The sequence below is a fragment of the Protopterus annectens genome, chromosome 3.part0, assembly GCF_019279795.1.
Source record: "Protopterus annectens isolate FY-2018-M chromosome 3.part0, PAN1.0, whole genome shotgun sequence".
Classification (NCBI taxonomy): Eukaryota; Metazoa; Chordata; order Ceratodontiformes; family Protopteridae; genus Protopterus; species Protopterus annectens.
This window is the reverse complement of record NC_056731.1, coordinates 741,097,484-741,121,352: the sequence shown is the minus strand read 5'-3', so window position 1 is coordinate 741,121,352 and position 23,869 is coordinate 741,097,484. Positions and strand designations below refer to the sequence as shown.

The window sequence follows — 23,869 nt, the reverse complement described above, 5'->3', positions numbered from 1 at the left end:
GACACAGTTAAGCCAATCTTCAAGAGACCAGATCGGATTCTGGAACTACCTACAGGAAAGAAGTTCTGGGGGCAAGGTAGTGCCTATAGATGCCATGGTCATGGCGGTTGCCATCAAGAAAAAGCTAGTGGCGCAAAGTTCCTCTGTGCATTCCCCTAACAGGGAATCTAGGGGTTTAGACAAGTTTGGGAAATGTGTATATGCTTCACTGAGTTTTGTCCTCAAGTCACTGAACTACTTAGCACACTTTGAGACATCAGAAGGACTTGATTAAGGAACTCTCAAAATCCCTTTCTGGGACTACTACTACTGCTGTGACTCGGACTTCTGTGGCCTCACAGCTGGCAATCCTTCAGTCCATCTCAAATTCATCCATGAAGCTTATCTCTCAGGCAGCTGAAGTTGCCTCAAGGGCAGCAGGTTCAGGGATTTCCATTAGGAAGCATGGCTGGATGCACTTGTATGACTTTGCAGAGCCATTCAGATCCTCTTTTGTCATTGTTTCTTTTGCTGGAACCTCCTTATTTGTCCCCAAAGTGAAGGACACACACTCCAGGTGCAAGCAGGACAGAAAGACCCTCTCTGCAGTAGGAGTACATTTTTTTAACCCCTCAAAGGATTTTCCAGGAACCAACAAGGAGGACAAAAAATGTGGTTCAAGAAATCCCAGGGTCCTTTCCAAGATCCATGAGGAGATAGTTCCCCCCATGGGACAGGGTGAAACTCAAATGGAAGATGCCACCCACATGACAGAGGAGGCCTGCAGAATCAGGGAAATCTTGGACAGTACCTTGGGATTTCTTGAACCACATTTTTTGTCCTCATCGTTGGTTCCTGGAGAAGGTCCTTTGAAGGGATGAAAAACATACTCCCACTGCACCCAGCCATCTCAAACCTCAAGCTAACAGCTTAGTTTCTCCACTTCCTTTAACAGCCAGACAACCCATGCTGTCATCCTCAGTTTGTCATATTGTTTTATCTTCCCATGAAGCTTCTACCAGAAAACTTTACAGACGTAAGTGGAAAAGTTTTGTTTTTTGGGTGAATCAGAAACATTTTGACCCCTTTTCTGCCCCAGTACAGAGGTTTTGTTGACTATTTTCAATGAAGGAGATAGCTCCTCAACCATTAGAGTTCAAATGGCAGCCACCTCTAATTTCCATACTGCGTTTGAGAACTCTTCCCTGACCTCATCCAAACTTTGTAAAGTCTTCTTGAAAGGCACTCTTCTCTTGAGACCTCCTCACAAAAGATCCATGTCCTGTATGGGACTTAAACCTCGTACTGCAGGCCTTGATTCATTCCCCCTTTGAACTAGCAGCAAAATGTGATCTTAAGTTTCTGACCTGGAAGAGCATATTTTTAGTCGCAATCACTTCTGCCAGAAGAATTTCAGAGTTACAAGCTTTGTCTTCTAATCCTTCCTACCTTATTTTTCACAAGGTCAGAGTAATATTATGAACTAAAGCGTCTTTCCTTCCTAATGTGTTGGCAGAATCTAACATCACCCAGTCCATAAAATCTTCCAGTTTTCTTTCCTAAATTCACAAGTAAAGGTGAGTATACACTACACTTATCAGATGTTCACAGACAATTGCATTATTACTTGCATAGAACAAAGGAAAGACAGACCAATTATTTTCTCCTTTGCAGATTCAAAATTGGGCAAATTAGTGGTAAAAGTAACTCTAGAAAAATGGTTGACTGATTGCATAACATTTGTCTACAGCAATTTGGGCCTGTCCCTACCAAAACCGTTTAAAGCCCATTTAGTTGGGTCCATGGCTGTTTCTTCAGTGCTTCTGTCTAGGGCTTCCATGGACAACATACTGTATGTGCAGCTACAATTTGGGCCAATCCTCATACCTTTATTACTCATTACAGACTGGATGTTGTCTCAAGGGGAAGAGCAACTTTTGGCTCAGCTGTGCTGAGAAATATCCATCCTTAGAGTCCACACGCAAATTAGGTTGCTGGGGACTCTGTCCCAACTAATGAGTAATGAATGAAAATTGACAATGTGAAATAAAGAAGTTATGTACTCACCATAACGTTCCATCTGTGTTGTCCATTTTCATTCTTCCTGAACTTCCCCCCCACCAGCCTCCATCCTCTTACCATTGGATTTCTGGAAGAGCAAGAAGTTATAAGGACACCTCTGTTTTTCATGTTGAGCAGCAGATTATGGCTTCTTTTATTTATAATGTACAATATTTCTTACAATAGTAAACCAGAAAACAAGATCTGAGGTATGTTATGGGTTGGTGCATTGTGGGTAAGGGAGGAGCTGTAGAGCCACAAGCTAAAGTAACGGCAGAGTCAGATCTGAGGGGCGGATCCGAGCCCAGCTGTTGAGGAAGAATGAAAATGGATAACAGAGATGGAATGTTATGGTGATTACATAATTTATACCAACATGTATCGGGCAGTGCAGTGGTTAACATTGTCTCCTCACAACAGGAGGCTCTCTGGTTTGATTCTTAGCTGGGGTGCCTTCTGTGCGGAGTTTGCATGTTCTCCCTGCGTTCGCATGGGTTTCCTCCGGGTACTCCGGTTTCTTTCCACAATTCAAAGACATGTCTGGAGCGTTTCTCCCTGGGCCTCCAGTGAAAATAGGCTCTGTCCTAGTCGGACTTTCCCGGTCAACAAAATGATAAATAAATAAAAATGTCCATTAAGAAAGCACATTTTTTTGATGTTTTGTAAAGGTTGCAAATTTTTTTCCCCACATTAAACCAGACATTTCGGACTTAATGGTTGAACTGATACATCTCATAAGGAAATTGTATTTCCAACTTATTTTTAACAACCCTAGAGACAATGAGGGACTTATTGGCCATTCCCTTAAGAAAAGGAGTACTTTTAATCTCCCTTGAATCCTACTATTTTTGAGAAAAGGTGTGAGAGAGATTTTTATGCCCTATGTGGTTCATGCCCACGACAGCATGTTAATTTAATCAAAGAAGAAAGGGGTGTAGTATTTAATTTGACAAGAACCCAACCTGAGAGTGATGGTTCCCAGTAAAGGAGTGGGTATTTTGTTAGTAAATAAAACTGATAACATTTGCAAGGAAATTGAATTTTTTTAGAAGATTTGTTGATAAGGTGTTATTACTGATGACATTTATTGAGTTTCTTTGCATTTCTAAACTTTTGATACCAGCCGTTTTTGGCATCCTAGTGGTTCATAAGGATATTACCTACCCTCCTTATAGGCTGATTGTATCAGCCCAAGGTTCCAGAACTTATCCACTGGCAGTCTACATTGACTGTGCCCTGAAACATACACTCACTTTCACTGGTTACATACTTACAGACTTGTGGGATATAAGCATTTTTGTAGTGACAGTGTAGTTCTTGGTCAGTGGATGTGGTAGGCCTTTTCACCAGTAACACCACAGCCTGTTGGTTTGGAATTTTTCCACTCAGCTATTTTAGAACTCACTGATTTTGACAATGATGTTATTAATTTCATTGTTCATAGGTTCATAGGTTTGTACTAGGCTAATGGCCCTGGAACCTTTACAAGCCTAGCCCATAGGATTGATTACCCTGGGATCGTGCCAACCGACCTTAGTTCCCAGTGCCTCTGTTGAGTAGAGCCACTGGAGTGATCCCCGGGGTGAATTTTCTATTTCCCATCCACTCATCAAGATTCCTTCATGGAATTAAATTTTTGCAACAGTTACATTTTCTTTGACAGAGAATATTATTGTGAAATACAGGGGGTGGCAATGGGCGCAGCTTGCACCCCCATATATGCCAGTTTGGTCATGTATTGGTGGGAGAGAACTTACATTTTCATTTGTCTTTATTCTGACTTCTGGCAGTTGTACTTGTATTTGGTTGATATTTTAATCTTTTAGAACTCACAGTCTAAAGGGTTTCTTGATTTTATTACACTTCTGAACACCACAACTTCATTTCTCAGGTTGACCTACAAACACACAAAGGAAGAGGTTAACTGTTTAGATGTCCAAATCTGGAAAGACAAGTTACACAATTGTTTCCAGTCATCTATTTTCTGGAAACTCATCTTTTCTAACACTTACTTACATTTCAATAGTTACAAGCCCCCTTTCATGCAAAAGGAACATATTTAATGGCCAATTAGTTAGGGTGGCAAGAATGAGTTCTGCTTATGATATCTTTTCAAATTAATGTGATTACAGCTTTAATATGTTTCTGGAAAGGGGCTATCCCTCTAAATTCGTTCAACCCCATTTGACAGGAAATCTCCAGTGGTTGGGGTATCACATTTCTGCCACTTTTAGGCTTAGATCATTCTCCCATTAATAATGCCCCCCCCCCCCCCCCCACACACACACACACGATGCACAAACAGATTCCACCAAGTATTCCAATTTTCTGGTGGTCACTTACATGTCTTAATTCAAAAACATTAAAGATATTGTCCACAGGAATTGGAATATTCTTAAAGTGGATGGTGAGATTTTTGAGACTCTAGGGGCAACCCCCACTATTGTTGCTGGGAAAAATGTCAAAGGATGGTTTGAGAACATGCTGCCCCCTTCTAGGAAATGCGGGGCTTGTGCGCAATGCCCCTGTGTATTAAAGCAAGAACAAGTGATTTTACTTAACTTTTGCCAGTCATCTCTTTCTTTGGCAGATGGTAACTGCCAAACTAAATGTGTGATTTCCATCGTGTTCCAACTGTCCATGCTTTTATATTGGCAAGAATGAGTGACAGTTTGTAAAAGGACTTATGAACACTGGCATGATATATCCAAACATAACCTTAATAATTCACTGTTTAAACATTCCCTTTCATGTTCTAGCTTCAACATATTCTTGTTTTGGACTTTAGAAGTTGTTCCTTTTAATGAACGGGTGAGGGGTCCCATGGGAAACCAGGGTTGAAAGCAGAGAGTTATTTTGACAATTTAAATTAAATGCTTCAGTACACCTTGGTTTAAATGAACATCTGTTTGTTTTGCTTGTTTTAAAGCTTAGGACTACTAAACTCTAATGTGGGAGTGATGCACAATGTTATCAGTTTGTATTAAAACTTTTTTCTCTTTTTTCCTCTGAATTATTTCACTTGACTAGTTTAAGCATAATGCTTAGTACTTTCAAATGGTTTGTGTTTTTAAACAGTTTATATATTTTTAAAGAGTGTTTTTCATTTGCTGTTTATTCCACACCAACTAGATATTTATTCTTAGTTTTTTACGCTCCTACTTGTTTGTTTTAGACACTGGACTTATCCATGATAGTTTTGGATTTGTTACCAATTATCTCATTAACTTATTCAGTAACAATCAATAGTGTTGTTCAACTGCTTGCATTTAAACTATGTTTTTCAACATTCACTGGTCCTGATTTAGTCCTGAGGTGGAAGAAAGCACTTAACCAGTTGTTTGTACTTGTAATAAAGTTAATTTAACGTATTACACTAGTGCTTTTTTTCTTGTTTTACTACTGCACAAGTATTTGGAGCTTTACCTAGGAGTTTATGTCTTTGGTTATTCGATCCTTAGACTGTGTATAACCAGTGTTTGTCTTTGGACTTCCTGTGTTCATTGGTTTTGCTACTCATTTGTTAGACTTGCTTCATTACACTAAGAGTCTTTTGTTTTGGTTATTAATTCCTTCGCTGCACATTCACATACCATTTACAGTTGATTATACTTCTTCCAGGGCTGTGGCCACTGGTACTGTTTTTAGGAGGTTTGCATGATTGCTTTCTCAGAACCTCTCAAATGATGTTAAAAATGAGATTTTAAATTCTCTTTTGGATGGAGATTGTGTTTGACCCCTCTGCTGCAGATGTAATCAAAAACTGTGATGAAAGGGTCAAGCTGATCCAAGGAATTTCTAAGATTTTCAGCCCTCTTTTTTTCCAAATTTTAGAAGGGATTTTATGTCTCCTTGGGCAATTTTTTGACAAAAAAAAGCAGAATAAACAGTGTCAACAAAATAGAGGTAAGCAGACATTTAAGAAGAAATGACAAGGGGGTTCCAAGAAAGAAGACTCAAACCTCTCTAAGAGACTTAGTGAACCCCTCCCACCCTGGCCCTTTTTGCTTCCTTTCAAAAATTCTGAATCTCTGTTTTTCTCTTTGGCAGCAGATAGTTTCAGACAAATTGTTTCGAAAAAATCATTCAAGGTTGCAGATGACAATGGGAGGAAATTCCTCCATTTTAAAGGGCTCATTCCTCATCCTTCATTTCAGACTCTCTTGTTTCCACCACGTCTTCATCACATGCTATCCCAGGAGTGATAAAACCAGTTCATCCTTTCCATGTGGGGAATAGTTTTTATTCAAGGATGTTCCAAGCGTAAAGGAAATAAAATTCTTGGAGACCAGTTCTGGATCGTTCTTTTTTGAACCTGTTAGTGATTGTGCCCAAATTCAAAATGATGTCACTCTACAACCTCTTGCTCTATTTCCTCTTTCAATTTCTTGGCAACACTAGACGGAAAAGATACTTATCACTTCCCCATTCATCCAGACGTCAGCCATTGTTTAAGACTTTGTGTGTCTGGATCACATTATCAGTTCTCTGCCATACCCTTTGGACTATCTGCTGCACCAAGAATGCTCACAAAGTGTCTAGCTCCAATTGTAGCTCATTGCAGGCTATAGGGTATACACATTTTTCCATCTTTAGACCACTTGCTTATTTTTGCAGAGCCTTTTTCAAAGTGTCAGGAATCTCTCTCTTGGGGGAGAGGTCTCTCACACAAGCTGTGTTTCCAGTAGAACAGTAGAACGTCTTTATTGACTTCTTCACACAGGATTGTGTTCTTGTGATGTCAGCTAGACACCTCAGCTCAAAGAGTGTTTCTTCCACAGGAAAAAAAATAGATCTTTATATAGATTTATTTATGAGGTTCTCCACTCAGATTTTAGTCAATGAGATGGAATACCTCAGTGTTTTGGGTCTTGTGGCATCTTTGATTCTCTTGATACCCCTGACAAGACTCCACATGAGAAAGAAACAGTGGTATCTAAAATTACTTTGGTTTCTGCATCAACACCCTTTATCTTTTCAAATCCCAGTGGTTATGTTTGTCAGATCTTTTGTTGGAGATAACAGATATCCTTTAATGCAGGCCTTTCCTTCTCTTTTTCTGCTCCAAAGCAGTCAATCGCCACAGACACTCTGGACTTTGCTTGGGGAGCATTTCAGGAGGGATAAAATTACAGGGAGTGTGGGACATCAAGGTGATTCAAGTGCATAAATATCAAGGAGATGCTTACCGTGATCAAGGCTCTGAACTCTCTGAACCATCTTTGGTCCTTGAGACGTCTTCAAGTGGTTATAGACAATACCACCATCATATCGTACATCAACAAGCAAGAGAGAACCAGGTCATACCCCCTTTGCAGACTAGCTGTTAGATTATGATATAGATTCACAGCACAATTTCACTTTACAGGCATCTTACATTCTGTCAGAGCAAAATAGTGTGGCAAAGCTGAGTAGGATCAGGGCAGACCCACTCAAATGGAAACTAGATCAGGGGGTCTTTCTTGATTTGATCCATCTGCTGGGTGTTCCTCAAGTAGACCTCTTTGCCTCCTGTCTGAACAATCAACTAGCAAAATTCTGTTCCAGGTCTCAGTGCAAGAAGGTATGGAAAACGTATGCCTTTTCTTTTCCTTGGACAGGAATGTACCTGCATGCTTTTCCAGCCTTTCCACTAATGTCCAGGGTACTTCTGAGGATTCTGAAGGAATCCCCGAAGATCATTTTGATGACTCCTTTCTGGTCCAGGCAACTTTGGTTCTCCCATTTTTGGAAATGTCCAGAGGCAGTTACCACAAGCTTCCTCACAGACAGGATCTACTGCCATACGAACAGGGATGTTTGATGCACCCTGACGTCAGTCAAGTGTAATTGACTGCCTAGATGATAGGGTCTTAATTCCTTTTAGGCACCTGTTTACTGAGGATGTACAGAACGGACTACTGGAGGCATAAATGCCTTCTACCAGAAAATTGTTTATTAGCAAATAGAAAAGGTTTTCTTGTTGGTACAAACAACATAACTAATATCTATTCAGGACTTGTTCTCTGGTTGTGCATTAGTTGATGAGATGCTATCCTATGGTCTTTCTTATTCCTCTATCAAGGTTCATTTATTGGCCATTTCTGCATGTTTCCCCATGGATCAACCTCTTTTAGTACAGTCTCATGTCAAAATATTCTAGAAGGGGGTTTTGCATAAGAGGCCCCCAAAAAAAGCAGTGGGCCTTCCTTGAGATCTTAATTTTGTATTAGAGAGCCGGACACTTGCCCAGTTTGAACCAGCTAATCTGGCTGACTTGAGGTTCTTAACATGGAAAACAGTTTTACTCTTTGCTCTGACCTCTGCAAGAACAGAATCTGAGTTATGGTGAGTCAGCCTTATTTCATTTTTCATAAGGACATGGTTTCTTTGAGAACTAATCCTTCTTTTATGCCTGAAATGGTATCCAAGTGTACTTTAAGCCAGTCTGTCCATCTCCCAGGTTTTCTTTCCTGAACCAAAAAATGAGGGAGAAAGGATACTCCATATCTTGGATGTCCACAGACGACTGGAGTACTATCTTGACAGAATAAAATCTGTACGATCTTCAGATCAGTTTTTCATTTCTTGCAAAGTTAAGAATAGGCAACCTGGTCAAAACAAACCATTTCCAAATGTTTGTCTAAGGCTGCTATCCTTTGTTATACTTGTGATGACCCACCACTGGACCAATAATTAAGGAGCCTCAGTCCTAACCACTGGCAACAGTGGGGGACGTTCACTGAGAAGATAACAGGTACACACGCAGTATTTCCAGATGCAGCTGTCTGCATCAAGTGCAGTTTCACTTAAGAGCACACAGAGACCACAGTCAGTCCAGGGCTGGTTTCAAACTCTTTCTCCCGATCCCCAGTAAGACTCTGCACTGGCACAGCTATAGACTTGAGTCCTTAGCCAGGGTTCCAAACCAAGTCCTCCAACCCTCTCTATCCAATCAGTGCTTCACGTCCCTGGCCAAGTAGCTGACAGACACTCTTGGAGATTATACAGACACACACACACACACACACACACACCTGGGAAAGGCAGGCACAATTTTCTAGCTGTGTCCCCTTCTTCTCAGTCTATAGAACCCTTTATTAGCTACTTTAAGGCCCTTAACAAAGGGTGCCCAATTCTACCGTGTAATGTTAATACACAGTAGTTTGACCAAGAGCAAGGCTATTAGGAGTGGCTCACTCAGTTCACCAAATAAATATGCAAGTACTCTCAAAACTTAAATATCGCTACACAGATCAGCCATAATGAAAAGTTTAAATATATTTAATAAATAATAAAAGAACAAGACAATTCTAAATATATATCCACAGTGACACCAGAGTTCAAAACAACAGGAAATATTTAAAACAACATTGCAGGACAGTCTCAAATAAATAAAGGAAAATACCTAAGCTTCACTGTATTCCTGACTGAATCTAAGAGAATTATAGTATAACCTAAGAACTTACTAAGAGAGCAAGGCAGATGTGGTGAATGTTATTTCTGGTCATCTGACTTCCAATTCCCAGGCCAAAACCCCCATTGCTAGAAGCTGTCAACATTTAGTATCTTCTTGTAAAAATATACAGATAAGGGCTTTTCCTCAGGTCTTTGGCAGGTGATGGAAGTCATAATACAATTGTATTCCTTCATGCTTCAGAAGTAGCAATTAGTTCACTCTAAGGACAATACAGGAAGCTTCCTAGCACAGATGCTGTGTCTGTAGCATGCATTGAAAACTTGAGAGGTAGCCTGTTTATTGCATCCTATAAAATAATTTAATTTCAGATATTTTTCTAAAGTTTACTAGACTGAGGTTAACCTCCTGTATCCCACTTTCTACTGTTAAAATATATACATTTATACAGTTTCAGTAGTGCATGTACATTTCTGTTCTATTCCAGTGGGGCACACTGTGGATACATTTTAAACACGGCACTTTTACAAACACCTTTTCAGCACGCACGTCAGTACAAGCATTTTGATATACACATGATATACAGTTCCAGTGCATTTGTAACAAAAGCATCTTGTATAAATCATTTCAATATAAACCAATGACATATAATTATTTACAGAATTCCAGCTAGCTGTGCTGGCAGTATCTCCTTTCATTACAATACTCATCATAGAAAACTATTCAAGGCAGGGTCAAGGCCCACTCCACCAGAGCCTTGGCTTCATCTATGGCTTTTTGGAAAGGGCTGGATTCTAGAAGTCTTCTAGAAAACAGCAGCTTTTTCTTCTGTGCATACATTTACAAGTCATTACAAGCTTGTTTCCTTCTCTAGGTGTAGATCAGGTTTTGCTAGGATCATTCTCCAGGGGCAACTGAACCGCGGTGGTGGTGCTGCGGTAGCGTTGTCGCCTCACAGTAAGACGCTGACCGGTTCGACTCTCAGCTAGAGCGTCTTCTGCGTGGAGACATGCATGAATGGGTGTACCTTCGTTGAAGGCTGTGCGTTAGGGCTGGCAACTCAACATGTAAAAATCAACTGCCAATCATTAGCGGACCGGAGTTCTGCTGTGGCAACCCCTAACCGGGAAAAGCCGAAGGACACAACATTCTCCAGGGGCAACTGAATACTTCTCCTTCCACCTACAAAGTGTAGTAAGATTGAGTAATATACCTGTATAGTTAAGGCTACTGCAGTAATGATTATTTCATCATTTGATTTTATGGTAAGTTTACTTTACAATTGTACTTTAATGTAGATGTTATGGATCTTCACTGTTGCAGTAGGTTTTCCCTTTCTCTGTCATCCTCTGTTGTTGGTTGGGGTGGGTGCTCATTTTGTATCCCTATTCTTTTCCATTCTCAATCCCTTCTCTTCCATTATGTCTTTCTGGCCTGGAACTTAAAATTGGGGGGGGGGGGGTCCTTTTTGGGAGCAAAAAGACCTGTAGAATGGTACTATGGTACTAGCTGATGACCCTTAACCTGGATATCCTGATGTCGGGTACAGAACATCTACCAGCCCAGATGGAGAGCTTCAAATGTATGGTATTTGGGCCAGTCAAGGGCTACCACAGCAAGAATAACCCATAATTTTATTACTGCAGCAGTGAAGACACCTAGGCCTCTACATTTATAGGAAGTAGACAAAATTGTACTTTCTTGAGCCAGAACCGAAAATGTTATTTGTGCTTGAAGGTCTGCATTCAGTGTCCTTAATAGTGCTACCAGGTGTCAGAGGTGTGATTCTTCTGAACAGGCCCTAAGATTTAAAGCTTGCAAGGTAAGACTGTGCTGTTTGACTTCAATGTGGTTTGAGCGTTGTTTAAAAAGCCTGCATCAAATTATGTTGAGCTTTTATGAACTGTTTGTGTAAAACTAAAAAAAATAAGCTACTGTTTTTGTAAATTCTGTGAAGTCATATAAAGCCAGTTTTGTTGTGTTTCTGTCCTTGAATCTAAATAGAATGAAGATTAGTTTGTGTTGGTGGCACAATGGTGCATTGAGTTGCATCGGCAACTTTACAGCAACTGGTTCTCTGGTGGGGTTCTCAGCTGGATTGCCTTGTGTGGAGTCATAGGTGTGTACTAGGCTAATGGCCCTGGAGCCTTTACAAGCCTAGCCCATAGGATTACCCTGGCATCATGCCACCCGACCTTAGTTCCCAGTGCCTCTGTCGAGTAGAGCCACTGGAGTGATCCCCGGGGTGAATTTTCTATTTCCCATCCAGTCATCAAGATTTCTGTTGAAGAAGGCCAGTGAGGTGCTCTGTTTGACATGTATGGGAAGTCTATTCCATAGCATGGGCAGTCTCTGGGTTATGAACCTGTCCCTCCAGCATGTTCTGTTGATTGTGGTAATGAGGTGGAGGTCTCTGTAGTGTGTGGTGTGGAGGCGGTTGGGATTTCTGTAGATGTAGCATTTTTGACAGAACTGGTCAGACGTGGCTTTGTAAGTCGAGCAGAGATTGCCTCTAAGTAGGCGATATGAGAGAGAGAGTAGTTGGACTTTTTTGAGTCTGTCCATATAGGACAAGTGTTTAAGGCCTAGGATCCTCTTTGTGAGGTACTTTTGCGGCCTATCCAGTTGTTGCAGGTGTCTAGCCAAATGGGGCATTGTACTCGATTAGCTTAATGAGGGAAGAGTAGAGGGAAACAATGACCTTTTCTTCTTAGATACAAAACTCTTAGTAATGAGATGTGCCACATAGAAGGACTTTCTGACCACAGTGGCAATGTGGTGGTGAAAAGAAAGGTTGCTGTCAACCTGTGTTCCCAGATCTCTTATAATGTCTTCTGTGTTTAGTGGGCTACCATCGATGTGGTAATTCATGGGAACAGGGAATTTCCCAAAGGGGATGACGACACATTTTTTGGCATGGAGCTTAAGGCCATGGTTCTGATACCAGTTGTTGGTCTCAGTGAAGCCTTTTTGTAGATTGTCAACATCACTTGGAGAATTAATAATAGCGCCCAACTTGCAATCGTCTGCGAACTTTGTTAGCTAGAGTCCCTTCATTTTGGCATGAACTTCAGAGAAGTAGATACCAAACGGGAGAGGACCCAGGACCGAACCCTGTGGGACTCCACTCATGACTGGTCGGCAGTCTGACTTGGAGTCAGTTACTTTCACATTGTGGGTTCTGTCTGTGAGCCAGTTTGCAACCCACCTAGTGATATACGGGTTGATGCCTAGCTGTCTGTCTTAAGCCACTGGAGTGATCCCTGGGGTGAATTTTCTATTTCCCATCCACTCATCAAGATTTCTCTTGAAGAGGACCAGTGAGGTGCTCTGTTTGACATGTGTGGGAAGTTTATTCCATAGCATGGGCAATTTCTGGGTTATAAACCTGTCCCTCCAGCATGTTCTGCTGTTTGTGGTAATGAGGTAGAGGTCTCTGGAACGTGTGGTGCAGAGTTTTTCTATGATTCCTGAGTGGGGAATGGTATCAAAGGCCTTGGCCAGATCAAGATAGGCTGTATGAACCATCTTGCCTTCATCCACAGCTCTGATGATTGACTCAAAGATGTCGACCAGGTTGAGCAGGCATTATCTACCCTTCGAAAACCAAAACCAGACTGTGTGGGATCCAGAATTTGGAGATTCCCTATATCCTTGTTTATTAGGTCCATAATGATGCATTCCATAGCTTTGCATATCAGGCTCGTCAGGCTAATGGGGCGAGAGTTCCCAGGGTCTGTAATCGCTCCTCCTTTGTGGAGAGGGATGACTGTAGAAGTGCGCCATTCGGTAGGGACAAAGCCCGAGATGAGGCTGTGGTTGAACAGGGCACACAGGTGAGGTGCCAGTTCACTCTGTAGTTCATGTAGAACACAGCCAGGGATGTTGTCAGGGCCCATAGAAGCTGTATTCTTGGTCTTGGACAGTGCTGTTTTAACTTGTGCAGCAGTAATACTGGGTGTCTGGCAATATACTGGTATTGTGATTGGTCCTTTGGGGGGAGGTAAAGTTGGCAATGAATCTGTTGGCCAGTATATTGGTAATGTCTCTTGGCTCGGTATAGAAGTATCATTATGCAGTAGCTCAGAGCAAATCTGGGTATTGCCGTGGAGATTATTTTACATAACTACAGAAGGCCTTGTGGTTCTTTGCTATCTGCCTCAGTCCTGTTTGCATAGCTAGCTGTAGGGGATTTGACGAGGGATCTCAACTTTTTGTTGAGGCTGATAAGGGAGTTTTGCCAGTCTTGGGGCTTCACCTTATTCGCATCAGTTTCCTCCTTCTGTTTTTTTTTTTTTTTTTTTTTTTTTTTTTTTTTTTCTTTTTACTTTTTTTTTTTTTTTTTTTTTTTTTTTTTTTTTTTTCTTTATTTTTTTTTTTTTTTTTTTATTTTTTTATTTTTTTTTTTTTTTTTTTTTTTTTTTTTTTTATTTTTTTTTTTTTTTTTTTTTTTTATATTTTTTTTTTTTTTTTTTTTTTTTTTTTTTTTTTTTTTTTTTTTTTTTTTTTTTTTTAATTTTTTTTTTTTTTTTTTTTTTTTTTTTTTTTTTTTTTTTTTTTTTTTTTTTTTTTTTATTTTTTTTTTTTTTTTTTTTTTTTTTTTTTTTTTTTTTTTTTTTTTTTTTTTTTTTTTTTTTTTTTTTTTTTTTTTTTTTTTTTTTTTTTTTTTTTTTTTTTTTTTTTTTTTTTTTTTTTTTTTTTTTTTTTTTTTTTTTTTTTTTTTTTTTTTTTTTTTTTTTTTTTTTTTTTTTTTTTTTTTTTTTTTTTTTTTTTTTTTTTTTTTTTTTTTTTTTTTTTTTTTTTTTTTTTTTTTTTTTTTTTTTTTTTTTTTTTTTTTTTTTTTTTTTTTTTTTTTTTTTTTTTTTTTTTTTTTTTTTTTTTTTTTTTTTTTTTTTTTTTTTTTTTTTTTTTTTTTTTTTTTTTTTTTTTTTTTTTTTTTTTTTTTTTTTTTTTTTTTTTTTTTTTTTTTTTTTTTTTTTTTTTTTTTTTTTTTTTTTTTTTTTTTTTTTTTTTTTTTTTTTTTTTTTTTTTTTTTTTTTTTTTTTTTTTTTTTTTTTTTTTTTTTTTTTTTTTTTTTTTTTTTTTTTTTTTTTTTTTTTTTTTTTTTTTTTTTTTTTTTTTTTTTTTTTTTTTTTTTTTTTTTTTTTTTTTTTTTTTTTTTTTTTTTTTTTTTTTTTTTTTTTTTTTTTTTTTTTTTTTTTTTTTTTTTTTTTTTTTTTTTTTTTTTTTTTTTTTTTTTTTTTTTTTTTTTTTTTTTTTTTTTTTTTTTTTTTTTTTTTTTTTTTTTTTTTTTTTTTTTTTTTTTTTTTTTTTTTTTTTTTTTTTTTTTTTTTTTTTTTTTTTTTTTTTTTTTTTTTTTTTTTTTTTTTTTTTTTTTTTTTTTTTTTTTTTTTTTTTTTTTTTTTTTTTTTTTTTTTTTTTTTTTTTTTTTTTTTTTTTTTTTTTTTTTTTTGCATGGCAGTGGTCACGGCTCACCTGAGACGTCAAGGATTCCAGGTGTTTCCGATTCTCGACGACTGGCTCCTTTCAGCCACCACCAGGCATCAGCTTATTCAAGCCAGGGATTACACAATAAAGCTTTGTTCTCATTTGGGCATCTCGATCAACTCAAAAGTCATCCTTATCGCCCTGCCAGTCTATTACTTTCATAGGCAAACTTAAACACTGTTCGGATGTCAGCTACCCTTACAGATCAAAGAGTTTCAGACATTCAAAGTCATGTCAGGATCATTCTAGCCAACAAGAAAGTACAGGCCAGAATGGTTCTAAAGGTATTAGGCCTCATGGCTGCGCCATTACTCTTCTTCCCTGGCTCGCTTCTACATGCCTTCTTCAGTGGATGCTGTTCACACAGTGGTCACCAACAACTTCCAATGGTCACCAGATTCTGGTGACACAGACTTGCAAAGATCATCTTGCTTGGTGGATCACATCTCCCCAGGTTCACCAAGGCAGACACTTTGTACCCCATCCCCGATAGCCACTGTCACCACGGATGCCTCCCTGATCGGGTGGGGGTCATTATCAGGGCAGGATGGTTCATGGACGTGGCAACCGCTCGAGTACCACCTGCACATAAATGTCCTGGAGATGAGAGCAGTGCTTTTAACGTTGCAAGCCCTCAACGACTTTCTTCCCGTAGGGACAATTGCAGTCCACACAGACAACATGTCTGTAGTTTGGTATATCAACAAACAGGGCGGAACCAAGTCCTACCCTTGTGTCGAAGCTCAGACTATGGCAATGGGCGATCTCCTCTCATCGGTTTCTGGTAGCAACGCATATCCCTGGGAAAACCAACATTTAGCGGACAGATTGAGCAGAGCTATTCTCATGCCTCACGAGTGGTCTCTCAAGCAATCTATAGCGGAAGAGATTTTTCTGGAATGGGGTCGTCCATGTTGCGATCTTTTTGCTACTCCCCAAAACAGCAAATGCCCAGACTTCATCCCTCTCCTCCCTCTTCCAGGCCATCCCCCAGAGACGCTCTGACCCAGGATTGGCCCCAGGGACTTCTTTATGCCTTCCTCCATTTCCTCTGATCCCTCAAGTTATCCAGAAAGCTACCGTTTGAGAGCCAAATTGATTCTCATTGCCCTTACTGGCCTCGACAAGTTTGGTTCCGTTCCTCCATCTCACCTTTTGGTGCAGCCGTGGCATCTGGACCCAGTGCCAGATCTTCTGATTCACCACTGGAGTGATCCCTGGGGTGAATTTTCTATTTCCCATCCACTCATCAAGATTTCTCTTGAAGAGGACCAGTGAGGTGCTCTGTTTGACATGTGTGGGAAGTTTATTCCATAGCATGGGCAATTTCTGGGTTATAAACCTGTCCCTCCAGCATGTTCTGCTGTTTGTGGTAATGAGGTAGAGGTCTCTGGAACGTGTGGTGCAGAGTTTTTCTATGATTCCTGAGTGGGGAATGGTATCAAAGGCCTTGGCCAGATCAAGATAGGCTGTATGAACCATCTTGCCTTCATCCACAGCTCTGATGATTGACTCAAAGATGTCGACCAGGTTGAGCAGGCATTATCTACCCTTCGAAAACCAAAACCAGACTGTGTGGGATCCAGAATTTGGAGATTCCCTATATCCTTGTTTATTAGGTCCATAATGATGCATTCCATAGCTTTGCATATCAGGCTCGTCAGGCTAATGGGGCGATAGTTCCCCGGGTCTGTAATCGCTCCTCCTTTGTGGAGAGGGATGACTGTAGAAGTGCGCCATTCGGTAGGGACAAAGCCCGAGATGAGGCTGTGGTTGAACAGGGCACACAGGTGAGGTGCCAGTTCACTCTGTAGTTCATGTAGAACACAGCCAGGGATGTTGTCAGGGCCCATAGAAGCTGTATTCTTGGCCTTGGACAGTGCTGTTTTAACTTGTGCAGCAGTAATACTGGGTGTCTGGCAATATACTGGTATTGTGATTGGTCCTTTGGGGGGAGGTAAAGTTGGCAATGAATCTGTTGGCCAGTATATTGGTAATGTCTCTTGGCTCGGTATAGGAAGTATCATTATGCAGTAGCTCAGAGCAAATCTGGGTATTGCCGTGGAGATTATTTTACATAACTACAGAAGGCCTTGTGGTTCTTTGCTATCTGCCTCAGTCCTGTTTGCATAGCTAGCTGTAGGGGATTTGACGAGGGATCTCAACTTTTTGTTGAGGCTGATAAGGGAGTTTTGCCAGTCTTGGGGCTTCACCTTATTCCGCATCAGTTTCCTCCTTCTGTTGTAGAATTTGTTGTGGTAGGGGACCACCAAATTGGCTTCCTTTTTTTGGAAGAGTGTGTCTTGGTTCTATTGGGTACGGCGAGATCCATGCATTTGTGTACGTGTTCGTATAGTGCATTGATGTATGATTCGGCAGTCATGCAACCATTCTCCATTTGCATGGTTGCCATGGAGTTAGACACCTCTGTTTTAGGAGCCTTGGAGAAGTTTTTCATGGTGGTTGCCTTTGCAGGGGGTGAGGGGGGGGGGCAGTGGTGGGAGGGATGTGTATTTTCCAAGGTGATTAGTTTGTGGTTGGATCTAACCAGGGAGGAGTTGACTATTGGTGTAGAGCAGTGGTCGCCCATGTTAGTAATGACCAGATCAAGGATGTTGCTACCTCTAGTGGGTGTAAGAACGAGCTGGTCCAGGGCATTTGAATTAATGAATTCCAGGAAACGTTAGACGAGTGTATTGGTACATGAGTAGTTTTCCCAGTTAATGGGGCGGTAGTTGAAGTCGCCCAGTGTGAGAGTGTTATGTTGGACCCTAATATTCACCAGGGTGCTTAGGAATGTGGAGTGTGAGTCTTGGGACATGGTTGGGGATCTATAGCAGGCTACGACTGGAATCTCTGTCTTACCCAGTGTTAGCTGCACCTGAAGTATCTCTGATGTGTTATGTTGGGCTACCAGTTTGGAGGTGTGCGCATCCTTTATGAATATGGAAACACCACCGCCCTTGGGGCTTCGGTCCAAGTTCCGGGACTGAAAGGTGCGGAATGAGTTATAGCCTGGTAGTGCAGGGGTGCTTTTTGCTGTTTTAAACCAGGTCTCTGTTACAGCACAAATGTTGATGTTCTCCATTTTGAGGAGTGCTTCGAGTGAGTGCATTTTGAGATTTAGACTTCTAGCGTTGAGCAGCATGACCCTCAGATTGCATTTGTTTGTAGCTGTTATGGTGGTAATTTGGTCTTTGGAACACCGCCTAAAAAGGTACTATAGGGGTGGCAAGTGCCTTGGCCAGTATCCGGAAGCCCAGGGGTGACAGATGCAGGCCATCTCTGGCAAAGCATCGAGGTCTGTCACTCATGTCATCCCAGGCAGACAGATACTGGAACCCCTTAGAGTGACACCAGAAACTTAGCCAATTGTTGGAATCAATCATTTTCTGCTTTTACTGTGGTATCATTCTGGGTGATGGTAGGATGCTGCTCAGGACTAGGGTTTTACCTGCCTGGGCTACTGAACTAGTCCATTACTTTAAAGTCTGAGGTTAATACAGGATTAGAAATGACACAAGACACCAAGGCTCAAACTTAATTTATTAAACAAAAACTTACTAAATAAACAGTAAAACTAATACTAAATAAACAGAAAAACTAATAGATCATGTACTTACAAGCATATGCATAAACAAAATCATCTTTGCCACTGATAGAGAGACTTCAATCTTATTCAGTGCAGCTATCTGTTCAGTCAAAGCAAGGCCGACACTGGCAAAATGTCTCTAAGCTCAGTTCAGGCTGGTGCTGTGATCAAATCCGGATGATGATGATTTCCATTTTAGCCTTTGAGCTTTTATAGTCTTGAACAAACAACAGGATCAACAGGTTCAACTAATGACCTATTGATCACAAGCTCATCATGAGTTGATGGAATATTGTAGAAAATATGACATTACAAGCTCATCATGAGTTGATGGAATATTTTAGAAAATTGCAGATCATTTCCTAAGTTGTAAACAAGTCTCGTAATGTCTGGTCTTGTGCCTTACTTCCTTTTTTCAAAGAACAGTTAGCTCTCAAACTTGTGATATAGTTCCTCTTTGAAATCCCCACATTCTGGTAAACATCTTTTAAGCTGATAAACAACTTATAGGTTAATAAAAGTTCAGTAATACCAGTAATCAGTGAGCAAGGCCTGCTCTTAAGCATATTGTATTGTTACAATATTAGCAGCATATAGTGAGGTAGTGGCATATCAAAATCTAGCAATAATCAATCTAGCAATAATTAAACATACACAATTGATATGTGGCTCGAGGCATAACAAAAACTGGTAGACTGTGTGGATCCGTCACAGCTACATAATCCGAGAGCTCCTCCATGTCTCTTTTCATCTAGTCCAGGGAGGTATTTCTCAGGTCATTCACACCCACATACACAATGCCATATTTGTACCTGTTGTTGAGGGACCTGAGTGCATGCGTTATGTGGCGGATCCTGGCACCTGACAGGCAGCTGACTGTTGCTTTCTTCTTGTTCAACCTAGTGAGTGGGACATCAGTGTGCCTCACTACCGAGTCACCTATGACTAGTGTGCTGGACATTTTGTTGTGCCTTAAGGGCTTTGGTTGAGTGGCACACTGTTTAGTAGAGTTATGTGCCTCGTGATTAGTGTTGTGTTGTGGTATTCAAGTGCATTTCTGCCTTGGAAGTCTCTGCTGTTTGGGTAGATTTTTATTGACAGCCTCCGTGAAGGTGGGTGTTTGGTTTGTGTTTTTATGTAAAGGCAGTGCTGGTGTGTGTTCTGGAGGGCTATGTGTTCCATGTGGTGTGGTGCAAGTGCTGACCTTCTCCTCTTGACCAGCTATTCCGGTCTTGGCTGGAAAGTGCGTGCCTTCCAGTTTGGATATATAAGTGCATCTCTCGCAAGTCTGAATGTTGGCAGGTAAGAGGAGATGGTTGTCAGTGTACATGAGGCAGTTGCTGCATTGCCTCAGGATGCCCAAGTTCGCCAAGTTAATAGGGAACTCACCTTTAGATATGCCTGGAGGGGTGGGCATTAATAATAAGTACTGGAGCTGTTTCCTCATAGAACATTTAGTGCTGGTAGCATTTTGTCTGCTACAATAATTGCTACAAGAAGTCTGGTGGCGTGCTAGATTAATAAGCTAGTAAAAGTGCAGGAGAGGAAAAAAACTAGCAGATCTAAGGGAAAAAAATTGAAGAGCAGACTTTGGCACTGCTAAGAATGTTGCAAAACAGTCCTGGATATAGCAAATCTGTATCTGGACTAGACTAGTTACAGGAAAGGTGGGAAAACAAGCACAAATGCAGGCTTTTAATCCGGAAACTTGAAATAGATGGGAAAAAAACGGCCCAAGCAGCCAATAAACTACAATTTCTGGGCCGGAAACCACTCCTCTTGTGGTAGATAGGCCACATAATTCTTACCACTCCCACTGATAAGCTAGAAGGCTTCCCTCCAACACAGAAAGGCTTGGGGGCTCAGAAGCCTACAAACAATCCTGGATATAGCAAATCTGTATCTGGACTAGACTAGTTACAGGAAAGGTGGGAAAACAAGCACAAATGCGGGCTTTTAATCCGGAAACTTGAAAGAGATGGAAAAAACTGTCCAAACAGCCAATAAACTACAATTTCTGGGCCGGAAACCACTCCTCTTGAGGTAGATAGGCCACCTAATTCTTACCACTCCCACTGATAAGCTAGAAGGCTTCCCTCCAACACAGAAAGGCTTGGGGGCTCAGAAGTTTACAAACAGTCCTGGATATAGCAACTCTGTATCTGGACTAGACTAGTTAAAGGAAAGGCGGGAAACAAGCACAAACGCGGGCTTTTAAACCAGAAAGTTGAAAGATATGGAAACACTGCCCAAACGGCCAATTTCCTGGCCAGAAATTGAAATCTGCATGTTCTCCCTGTGTTGGATACTTAAGTTTCTTCCTACCTAGTTTCATGAAAATGTGTCAGACCATTTTAGAGCTACATTCCTTTCTAGACATGTAGCAAAAGAAGCTTGAAATGTTGAGTATCAGGGGCATGACCATCAAGTGGTTAATAGTAAGCTCAGCATGGTTTGGTGTATTATTATTAAGTAAAGCATGTTGTTAATAGGTGAAGTTATCACATTATCCATTTAAAGTAAGTTAGAGAGAATCCTGAAGGTGAAATGTGTAGCACTGAAAAAGATTGACCTTAGTAGATAATTATAAAAATCTGTATTTATTTAATGCTTGTTAATTGGGTTTGTGGAATGGTGCGGGACCCTTTTGATCTGCAATTCAAGCCAAATAGGCAAATACAGTAGAAGAACACATCACTTTGCAATATAGAAGGTGCATCACAAGATTTGTACAGTTGAATAATGCATGTTACAACAGTACATTGGAATGATAATTACAACATGCACAGCATGTAGCCCATAGGAGCAAAGCACATGACGGCTAAAAAAGTAATAGTAATTTAAGTATTACAGTGAGAAACTTGTATGCACAGGAAGTGTATATCTGTTGTTGGTGATATGTGCAGTACATATGTAGATAAGTGTTCATTTTTTTTTTCCTTTAAATAGGCATCAGGCTGGCTGGTTTCCATTTAGGCAAGATGGAGGACAACAAGCAGCCAATGAGCCAGTTGCAGAAGTCAATAATGATGGGCAGGAACCTGACCGCAATGTAGAAATGCATGAAATGGTAAGCTGCAAAAAACATGGAGTTGAAACAGAATTACCAAGTCTAACTTTTGCATTTATAAGATGAAGTGAATTCAACTACACAATTTTGTTTTCCTTGCGTTTTAGTTCCTCTCCCTTCCCCCCCCTATTCAATTGTTGGAGTGGACACCATTATAGGAGTCAGGAGTATTTCGAGTTGATAGCTGTACTGCATTATTCTTTGATATTTGCCAAGGAGAGAGTTGTCTATGTTAACATACTGAAAATGGCTTCCTTCAGTAGTTTACATGGTATCACATTGTGTTGTTTTCAGGTTTTTTATTAGGGCATTTCATCAAACTGGATTTGCCTTTTTCTTTTAACATATCTGAAAATAGTACTATGCTGCCCCAGCCCAAACTTTACTCATTTAAATGGTTACTCCATATTGACTTTAACTGCTTTCAGCAGTATTTTACAAGAGGGCAAACCAACTTTTAATTAAAAAAATGCAGCTTCTAAAGATTTTAGTTGATGAAAACAGCTATTTGAGATTTTCCTTAATGCAGGGCACTTGTAATGTATTCATAACATCTAGCCTTCCTTTAAAGTGATACCGGCTGAGATCAGACCAGTTTTTCAGTTGTCAGACACCCACTGTGCAAATCTGACACCTGTCTTATGCTGTAGCTTTAATGGCATCATGAAGTGCAAGTGTCATGCAAGTACAGTGCAGTACGGTTTTGAAAGTTGTGGTCATTTTTTTTTTTTTTTTTTTTAGATCTCACAGGCTTTTTTTTTTTTTTTTGCAGAAATTTCCTAATGAGTTCATATATTAAAGACTTGCTTTCTTTTATTCTGAGAAAATGGTATTGTACTCAAGTTTGTGAGTTTTCTGTTGAGTGATGAATTTCTGCAGTGAGGTTAGTTAACAAGTTTGTGTAGGTAAATTGCTTGTTCCAGTTGTGCAGAGCTTTGCGTATTCTAAGTAATTAATACAGTGAGATGTTTAAGGCTTAAATACATAATGATATTAGTAATAAAAATAAGTAAATTATTAAATAATATAATAAATTCTTACATTGTTGACGTAAGGCATTGAAAGCATTTTTTCTTGCTGAAAAGCTTAAACTAGAAGGAAAAGAAGCTGTTTCTTAGAGAAATATTATGAACTCAAATAATTTATGGAAAATACTGGCAGAAGAAAGTTGAACAATGAGAAAATTAAAACATTTTCAGTTTTTGGCTGAAATGATGCAGAATACTGCCTTAAAAGGGCAGTGGCTAAAGTGCCATCATTCAAATTTACATTTTTTATTCTTAGTTGCCAAAGTCCTTTTCAAAGGAATATGTGTCAGATGTGCCTGTTGTTAAGAAATAGACCATAAACTATAGTTTGCTTTTGCAGTGAATCCGAAAAAATGAAACGCTCTACAAATGATAAAAATGAATCCTTGAAGCAGGGGGATGTATTAATTATGTTTCAAAGAGTTCCATTAGCAGGAAGAGGGAGATGTTGGTACCAATCTAGGCCCACGTTTTCCCAGGTTGCTGACCCTCTTCTTGAACGTGTATAATGTACTAGATTCTAGTTGTATTGAATGACCATAGACTGCTGTGGGGTTTTGTGATTAAGAAATGAGGAAAAAACTCTTGAGTTTTACTTCATGTTTGTAATATTTTTTTTCTTGCTTTCATTTACATATTATATTAAAATTGTATCTCCTTATTTTTCTTTAAACCTTTGTTAGCAGCCTACCTCTCACACTGGCTTTTACCTTTCTGAAGCTAATTATTTGATAAGTACATGCCCCTGTGTCAAACAAATACTTCAGATATGTTTTTACAAGGGGATTTGTTTAAGTGCCTGTCATGACATGGTTGTGTTCTACAAGTATTTTAAAGATTCTGCTAAAAGTTGGTGAAGAAAGGTCCTTTAAAACAGTTTCCTCTTAGAGACTAGAACAAAGGCCCTTGTCTTCCTTTCCTAACACCGCAGAGCTTACTTCTAGATCTTGCAAATTTTTACATCGAGGTTGTAAAGGTTCTCTCAAGAGCAGCAAAAAGTACCCTTGGTCAGCATGTTTCCTGACCTAGAATTTAGGGAATATTAAAAAACTAATTATGCAAAACATTTGCTCCTACCACTGATTGTGATTGAGACCCCTGCTTATGTTGGACTCTCTCCAAGCAAGCCATGAACCTTTGGCTTTATCTCTCCTCTTACATTTTGCCCCTGACTGGTGCCCATTTTGGACTTCCACCATTAGTGTTGTGGATCCAATCCATCTGGAAATTGATCATGACAGGTGGATACTCCCATT

The 23,869-nt window shown here is 39.5% G+C and overlaps 1 protein-coding gene across 1 annotated transcript in view; it reads left to right on the top strand.

Moving 5' to 3' along the window:
• HERPUD2 (HERPUD family member 2) overlaps positions 1 to 23,869 on the top strand; it is a 610,195-nt gene that overhangs the window by 515,490 nt on the left and 70,836 nt on the right. Inside the window, exon 7 of the mRNA XM_044065094.1 lies at positions 21,465 to 21,585. Coding sequence (XP_043921029.1) covers positions 21,465 to 21,585 — 121 coding nt within the window. The remainder of the gene's footprint in view (positions 1 to 21,464; positions 21,586 to 23,869) is intronic.